At 32.8% G+C, this 9574-nt stretch overlaps 1 protein-coding gene across 1 annotated transcript; it reads right to left on the minus strand.

The window, feature by feature from the left end:
- Positions 1-3683: 3683 nt before the first annotated feature.
- LOC110106598 (sigma intracellular receptor 2) lies at positions 3684-8138 on the minus strand. Its single transcript, XM_020836538.2, has 2 exons — positions 7700-8138; positions 3684-4123 (listed from the first exon to the last, which is right to left on the minus strand). Exons 1-2 carry the CDS (start codon positions 8099-8101, stop codon positions 3947-3949), a joined length of 579 nt encoding a protein of 192 aa, XP_020692197.1. The 5' UTR covers positions 8102-8138; the 3' UTR covers positions 3684-3946.
- Between the last annotated feature and the right edge of the window lie 1436 nt (positions 8139-9574).

The following is a 9574-nucleotide window of genomic DNA, read 5'->3' on the forward strand; positions in this document are numbered from 1 at the left end:
AATTATAGTAGAATCCTTTTCAATTGGGTCATGCCCCGTGTTTTTTTTCATTTTCTAGGATTTTCCACGTAAAAAATCTTGTGTTCTCTGTGTGTGAATTGGATATCCTTACAATACTAAGATGTATGATTATAACTCTATCGCCGTATATATTCTAACCCGCAACAAGAATATTCATGGAATATAATATAAAGTACTAGTGATTACGGAGAGAAATTTTTTTTAATGATACCAGAATTATATATAAAAAAGTTATAAAATATTTAAAATATATATGTCCAACTTATTTTTAATATTTATTTAATTGACATATGATAAAGTACAGATCCATCATAATTTCCCACCCACCCATTTATAAAGTGAAATTTTCTTACTCAAATGTACATGCAAAGCTACCTTTTTAATTTTCACTATTGAATTCTCTCTCCCATGTACTGTTTGGTTGCATATTACTTTTGTTTGGTACAACGGTGAACTAATAAAAATATATTTCATGGCTCCCATACCACATTTAGATCTCCTTTATAGCTCTCTTTTTTTTTTTTTTTTGGGGGAATATATAGCTCTCTTTATTAATATCTAAGTACATGCATGGACTATAATGTCCCAAAAAAAAAAAAAAAGTACATGGACTATAGATTCACCGAGCCATAATTATTTCTTAGCATTTTTATTTTTGAGAGGTGAACATCAAAATATAATGTATAAAAATTAATAAATCAATATCTTCAATCATCATTGTTACATATTGATGCGTTCAGGAATATTCGCGACGATAGAGAAAAATGATGTTTAGTGTCTTAGCATTGTACGAAGATCCAGCACGCAACAGTTTGACGTCGTCTGTGAGAACACCAGTCCCACTATCCTAAAAGCACCACTTCAATGGCCAATAGGAGCAATAATTATTTCTTGGGAGCCTCCCGCTCCAATTCACATCAATTTCGGAATCAGTCCCTGAATCAGGGACACAACACATATCCTAAATGATTCACTTCATCAAATTTTTAGTTTTTTTTTTAATTAAAATTTAGTGCTGAAAATGGCATTTTATATAATAAATTTTATCCTGAGAATTTTTTTTTTTACGGGAATCATTAAGGAGCTATGTATCAACCTTCATCAGCTCCTGCCTCAATGTGTAGATGTAGGATATATTTATTTATAAATTTGTAGATGAGGATATTTTGGCCATTTCAACTAAAAATTAAAATTTCATTAGACTATTTATGTTGATTTCCTTTGATCATATAATTTTTTTTATACATTTTAGTGTTGATATCAAAATCAAAGCAATCCTGGGCTCTTCAACTTATTTGATTAAGATATTCATTTAGATTATAAGCATGTAGCATTTAGAGGATGTTTAATCCCTTGAAAGGCTTCGAGAAGTGCTTAATTTAGATTCATTTTGGTATTATTAGATTGCCTTATTCATATGATAATTTCAACTATGAATTTATTTAAAAAAATAAAGTTTGAATATTTTACTTTCTCTCTCTAGAAATCTTTCGCTCTCTCTCACACACACACTAGTGGGCTACCACATTAGGGAATGAAATGGATCAATTAATAGAAAATAATATATTATATTTTAAAATCAAACTCAGGGCTTTGACTCTCCCTCAAAGAGCCCACAGAGTCGTAGCGGCAACCCCCAGTGCCACCATGCAGAATTTTTTTTCCAAAATCTAAGAAACCTAAGCTCTAGCTAGAGCATTGCCTACCCCAACCTCACGCTGCCCCAAGGAACAAATTTCAACCTTTTTCAAACATGCAAACAAACCATCAAGATCCATTTCAAGACATATGCAGACTCTCACATGCACAAAGAACATTTCCAAATACATGCATAAGGGTTCAAATACAGAAATTTAGCAGATTACCTTGAATATGACCTGTCAGAACATGTTGAACGGTACACTATTTTTATAGGTATTATAAAATAATCTTAGTATTAGTTTTTAATTCAAATATTGAAGAATTTTGAGATCTTCAAACTTATGTTCGATCAAATTCATACCGACTCAAATAAACTTTTTAAAACACGCATCAATCATCTATAACAAAATGATCATCTCACTTGAAATAAAAAGATTATATTCTTTAGATATAAAGAAAATTAAGCATTATAAATTAATGTGCATAAACCTATAAAAAACTTATTTATTGATATTCATTTATATAGGAAGTTGAAATTGTTGATATTATAAAGCATTCAATTGTATTTAGTTGAATAGTTAGAAATTTAGGTGGTCCAACAAGCTGACTAGCCTAAAGTGTTAGCATTAGATTAGTAAATTTATTTAAGCTTTTTTTTTTTCTTTTTATGATTGGCTTCCATGTAATATGAGAACATTTTAGCATTATATTATACAAAAGTAATTATTATTAAAGCTTGTATAGCTTTGAAGCATATGCAAAATAACCATCAAATATAAATATTAATAATATTTCTTAAAAGATAACTTACATATTTGAGTATTAATATTATTTTGAAGATTTCTATAAAATTTATAATATATTATTTAGCCAAGTAATAATTAAGATGTTACTAAATAGAAAATGATGTAAGAATTAAAACTAAATTATAAATTAGTGGCAAGACTTCTTCAATAATGATCTATAGAAATTCTTATTATTATTTTTATTTTTTTATTTCTAAGTTTATTTGGTTTTATTTATATATATTTTTTGGATAGATATGGTATAAAAGCCTAATCCTTGCTTCTTACAATGCATCATTGCCATTTGGAGCCTACTTTTCCTTGGAGACTTTTATATATAAATAATTTATTAAATAATAATTTAATATTATTATTTTAATACTCTTCATATGTATGACATGTGGCTAGAAAAAGTACAAGTAAATCAATATTTTATTTTATTATTACTATATAAGCTGAAAATGACAAGAAAAAGAAAAAAAAAATCATTGGTGCCATGTTATTTTAATTATACAATTATTTCACATTAATAGAGTGGTCTTATCATTTATCAAAATTATAGCTTATATCACTCAATTCCCATTTGAGTGGTTAAATAAAACTAAATTATTTTTATTTTAATAATAATTGAAAATTCTCATTTGAACGGTTGAATAAAAAATTTATTATTTTTATTTATCAATATTATATTCTTTTTCATGATGGCTAGTTAGCAATAAATCAACATAAAATATATCCTTTAAATATCTCTAAAAAACTCAAAAAAATAATATTTCATGTTAAAATTTGCTTAATAATTATTTGAGACAGCTGCAACTGAGTTAAAAAAAAAAAATTAATGACATTTTTATTTCAGCTAGCACATTACTAAATTTATTTATAAAATTCATTCTCAGCATAAAATTTTTAAAATAATAATAGTATTTTAAATTAAATAAAAATACAACAATTATCTGTAAAATAAAAGAATCCAACACTCATTTTCTCATAAACTGATTATTAAAATATTGTATGAAGTATCAAACCATGCACTACTAATCTTGTCGAAAATCTTTCTATCAGCAAAAAGAAAAGTTTTCTTTCATTCAATATTTAGATTCTGAAGAACACAGAAAATCCTAAATTCTAAGGTTTCATTTAGGACGATTTTTTTATTACTTCTTAAAATAATTTTCTAGTTTAAAAATTAAAAAGTTTTATACTAAAAAGTTGCTTTAAGAAGCAATAAAAAAGTCGTCTCAAATGAAGCCTAAATTAGATGCAAAAGCAAACAAGATTGACAAGGCATGGTGCTCTTCCTGTGAAGGATAGTCTGACAAAACTAATATCACATAAAAGGAACAATTATGAGTCTCAAGCCTCTCAACTGAGCTCTCAACAAATTCAACAGCATACATTAAGACTGTAAATTTCTAGGGGAAAAAAGATTAGAGATCTTGCCCATTTTCCACCAGAAATTAAGTTCAAAAGCAGTAGAAGTAATCAGATTTGCGAAGTGACTAAGCTCTCTTCTTCCTAGCAAAGGGTGCTTGTGATGGCTTGGTAACTGTTTGGAGAGGTCCAGAGAAGAGTCCCTTTAGGATTGCCAAAACTGAGAAAGCTACAAATGGGGAGTATATCTGCAGCAGTTTATCTGATGATCTACCAGAACCCAGAAGCTCTGCCATCAGTGCAGCCTGAAAAAAATATAAACATCATATTGATAGCACATTTATAAGATGAGATCAGAAAGTGTGGATAATAGATGAACTACTATTCATTTAGGGCAAATTATTCTGTGCGGACACCGGATGCTAGTTTGCGTCCGAATTTGCTACGCTTTTCATGTATTTTTGCAAAATGCAGCTAATACATAATTTTAATTGCATATTAACTGCCCTTTTGCTGAGAATTTGCAAAAATACAGCAAAAGCGCAGCAAATATCTTACTCATTGAGTATTTGCTGTCCTTTTGCTGTGCTTTTTGATCTGGACAAATTAATTTGTCCGATTTAGGGGTAGCTAGTTTGGTGCCCAGTTTATTATATGGTGTTGGAGCAACACAGAGGGTGAAACCCATTCAAAGTACAGAGGATGAAAAAAAAAAAGTTTATAAGTAAAAAATATATGGAATTTTATATGGATTCATCTAATTGATGTTTACATCTTGTTATTGTCCTTGCGATTTCACTATGATTTGATCTTGAATAATTACAATCCTAATTCTTCTAATACAAATATAAGATTATGCCTCTATTTGTAAAAAAAATCTAGGATGATCTAAAAGATATACTAAAATTCTCAAAACATTATCAAAGAAATATTCTGTAAATATTGAATAGTTTTTGAAGACTCCGCTCCCAAACTTCTTAAAGAGTGCTCTCATTCCCTTCCAGCCCACAAGTTGATCAAAGACTAAGGCTTCGTTTGGGATGGCTTTCTTACTGCTTTTAAAAATAGCTTTCTAGTACAACAACAACAACAACAACATCAAGCCTTTGTCCCACTACGTAGGATCGGCTACATGAATCCTTTTTCTCCATTGTGTCCTATTAAAAGTCAAATTTTTGTTTAAATCTAATAAAGAAAGATCATTTCTAATATTTTCTAACTAAGTCTTTTTAGATCTACCTCTACCTTTCTTAACATAAGTCAAATCTAATACCTCTATTTTCCTAACTAGGTCATCGGAAGGCTGCCGTTTTATGTGACCAAACCATCTAAGGCGACTCTCTCTAATCTTATCTTCCACTGGCGCTACTCCAACCTTTTCACGTATATGCTCATTTCGTATCTTATCTCTAAGGGTAAATCCGCTCATCCACCTGAGCATCTTCATCTCTGCAATACTTAACTTAGTATTATGCTTCTCTTTTAATGGCCAACATTCGGCACCATAAAGCATAAAGCAGCTTTCTAGTATAAAATTTTAAATTTTAAACTAAAAAGTTGTTTTAAGAAGTAATAAAAAAGCCGTCTCAAATGAAACCTAAATCTACATAATGCATTCTGTCATTAGGGGAAAACGTGAGCAATAAAAAACACCATTTTTGGCCACACCTACGCACGAGTGGTTAGGATATGCTCAGTTGATGCAGCTTCCTCAAATGGTCAAACCTTATCACCCTGCACATGCATGCCCACATGGATGAAGCTTGAGTGTGCTCGGAAGTTTCCCCCAAGCCAGACATTAGTAAAAATGATAAATTCACCAACATGAAAACACATTGGTGAAGGACACTGTGCTTACAACTACCAAGCAATACCATTTTTGATCGAGATTAGTGACTGCTTCATTTGAATATCAAAATAAAAGGTACAAAATATAATCAATAATGAGATATTCATTTTTTATTTATTTCAATTCACATCGTAGGTTGTCCACTTTGGTTATTATGCAAGTTGGGGTCCAAGTTTCACCAGATATTCAGAATGTTAGCATCCACAAACCAAAATGATACAAATCTTCACAGATGACAATATAATTCTTACAAAATGTGCCAAATCCTACTGTAATAATCTTCCAAGCATTCATATGATTTAAACAAAACGGAGAGCTAACTTGGAAACGCTTCTATGTGTTTGCATATTTCCTCTAGTATACAGAAATAATATTACAAAAATTGCCCACAATTTAAATTATGACGGGCTAATAATGAAGAAGAAAAAGCCAAGAAGAGAATGATTGATGGATAATGCTTTATCATAAAGAAACTGTTAGACCGATCCAACCGGTCCATACGGGACCAGCTTGCGAAACAGAAGCAGGATCTCCGCTTCCTATGGAGATCGGGCGATCCGAACGCCCAAGCGGAGAGATTTAGGAAAGTTTTTTGAGGGATTTGGGAGGAAAATTTGAATGTAGGGACTGTTTAGAGATTTCCTTTTGAATTGTATGCACTAAATAGTTTGTTTTCCTAGGGTTAAGGCACCTTGAATTTGGCTGAAATTTGAGATATCTTAGATTTAGGTTTTCTTTTGGGCTCTAGCAGCGTCTAGAGATTTGGGAGAGATCGATCCTCCTCTCGAATAAATGATCAATTGTATCTTGCTATTTTCCGTTTCCCTCTCATCAAATAATACAAATTATCTACTGTTTTCGTGGTTTTGTACAGATTTTTGTGGAGGATTTTCGCTGTTTTCTAAATATTGATAGGAATTACTTGTGGAATTACTTGTGATCTTCAAGTGTTTCCTATCAGAAACATGCCATAAAATTAGTGATGCATGATGGTTAGGGTACAAGGATTGTCAATGCAAATCTGCAATTGGATAAGCAAAATCAAGCAGAAAATTCAAGCAAATTGTGTGAAATGCTACAATAACAACCATCCCCATAATTTTTATTCTTCATGATTAATATACAAATAATGTCCTTATTTTGTTTTTGGTTGGATCGGTCTTTCTAAAAGGCTGCATCTAAAACTGTATTTTGCTCTTAGCAAGCCAAAAGAGTAAGTTTTCTTCATTCCAGTCTATACCAGTCTGTCATCCTCTTTGACGGATCAGAGCTCCATTAGTCTGCATACATCTTGCAAAAAGAATTCATTTACTCTAATGATAAAGAACCCAAATCCATAGTTTCCCTAATTGATGATTACTGGAAGTGCTGGGTATGCGCATTGTGTTATACTAGAAATTAGACATTTCTACACATTTCAGAAGTAGCAAAACTTCTGGAACTTGCAAGTTTTTATCGCATGATGCATCTTGCATTCCCTTGAAATTTATTTGATGAACTTTTCGATATTCATGGTATTTGCTTTATATAGTCATTATGCTAAAAAGCATTTTTTTGTTAGAATGGATTTCTATAATGTTTCTTTGATGTTGCTCACCATGAAAAGAGAAGGTTTCTTTGTTGATGTTTTAGTTGTGAATGTCAGAATCATAAAGATACTCAAATCTTGAAATAAATAGCCAAATAATTTACAGGGACTTCTGAATTTAACACATCTCATGCCAAACGAGTTTCAAGATTTATCCCTCGGATGATTTATTAAATCCGGAATTAAAGGATTTACTAAATCCTACCAGCAGCCAAGCAGCCCCTACACAGAATCAGCGGAAAAATCATCATAAATTTAAGATCTTTGCAAGGGGAAAATATTAACTCCACATCCGTACTAAAAAACCCTAAATTTTCACACCTTTAATTCCACTACCCTTTCAGGAGCAAATCACTTCCCCACCACTCCTCTTGCCCACTCAATCACGCATGAAAAACGCCAAGATTAAAATTTTCAATCAAAGACAAAAAAACAGCCACATACCATGGAAGTGATGATAGAGACTCCGGCCATTAATGAGGTGGTAGCAACCCAGGGCCGACGGGCAAGTATCCCATATACATTGGCGATCGAGAGAGGCCAGAGCAGGACGATTTCAATCCAAGCAAGGCCAACAAAGAAGTGAGGTTTCTCTTTGGACAAGTAGTCTCCGAACTCCTCGACGTACCAGCGCTTGAGATCGATCAACGCCGGATGGTAGAACCGAGCAGGTAGACAGATTTGCCCGTCTATCAGCGGCGCCGCCAGAATCAGCACCGCCGAGAAAAGCACGATGACGGCATCGACGGCACCGGATACAAATCCCATTACAGATTTGCAGATGCGGGCGTTTCCTTTCGGAAGCGGTGGAAACGACGACGTCGATGAAATGAAGTTCAAATTCATAGAACTGGGCCATTAGCATTGGATTTCTATATGTGGATTCACATTCATACTACTGAATTACCAATCAAAATTTTAAATTTTTATACTTACTTATATTATGTCATCGACACATTTTGTGAAAAATGCATTTTTTTTTTCTTTGAACAAATTAATATTAATATTTTTACTAAAAAGATCATTGAAGATGATAGGATCTGCTCTTTTTTTTTTTCTTTTTTTTTAAATAAAATAGACATGCCCAAAATCCATTCAGTCATAAAAGGATTACAACGAAAGCCCAAAAGATCAAGACAATTATAACACTAGAGAAATTGGATACAAAAAGAAAGGAGAAAAAAAAAAAAAAGACAATAAGAAGGCCTCAGAGTAAAAATCAATCAGATTTAGGAGGTGGCAAGAAGTATCCTACAACCACCAAGCCGGCTGGCCAAGACCATCTATTAGAGGCAATAAGCCACACAACAACTAGAGAATACTCACGAAGCACACAAGCTGAACCACCAAGGTTGCCATCAGCCAAGGCCAACCAGGAAGCATGCAGAATACAGCCTCATCATTGTCCAAATCATATAAATAATGCTCAAAACCAACAATCACAACAGCCAAAAGAGGCAACAACCAAAACACAGCCAATAACCACATAAATTCCCATGACCAAGAGAGCACATCAACCAACAGTAAGAATGATAATGACCAATGAAAGAAAAATCACATAAACAAAACCTACTTTTTAGATTTACGTCTGCGATGTTTTCCACCACCATTATAAAAACCCTTATCAACAACACAACCCACATTCAATTATATAATGCCTAAAACTCATCGTCATGCCCATCAAAGCCTTCCCCAACTTTCCCGCAAGACGAGGGAGAGATATCATCAAGCCAATCTGATTGAACCTTACAAGAATCTTTCACTTTCAACTCCAAATAAGCTTTTAACTCATAGTTTGAAATAAAATTAATCGAGACATCAATAAGGGGCGCACTAATAGGTAAATCAGATGTTTCCAATGAAGTTATTGGAGAATCATCACAAGCTACAACAAAAGCACTAGAAGACTCATTTAAAACCACCTTGTTAACACCACAAATCCCCATATTTGCCGAATCAACATGATTTATATCAGAAGTAGGTGTTATCGTTATAATGTAAACCTCAACATTAGCATCCTCACAAGCTCCTTTAGCTGACAACTCCTTTAGCTGACAGCTCCTTTAGCTGACAACTCCTTTAAAGGAGAAATCACTAGCATAACAGAATTATTGACAGCAGGGGCATTAAAATTTGAGCAAATACAACCATCCACCAAAGAAGAATCGATAGCGGGTAAAGCACCAGGAACATCAGAAGCCACCAAAGCATCTTGAAACCAAGGTCCCACAACAGTGTTGGAGACACCAGCTTCGAAGGGACCCGCATGCCCAACAACACCCCGAGAAGGCAAAGTATTAAGTAAAGAATTTGCCTGAG

This window comes from Dendrobium catenatum, unplaced genomic scaffold (genome assembly GCF_001605985.2).
Source record: "Dendrobium catenatum unplaced genomic scaffold, ASM160598v2 fragScaff_scaffold_1199, whole genome shotgun sequence".
In the NCBI taxonomy this organism is placed as follows: domain Eukaryota; kingdom Viridiplantae; phylum Streptophyta; class Magnoliopsida; order Asparagales; family Orchidaceae; genus Dendrobium; species Dendrobium catenatum.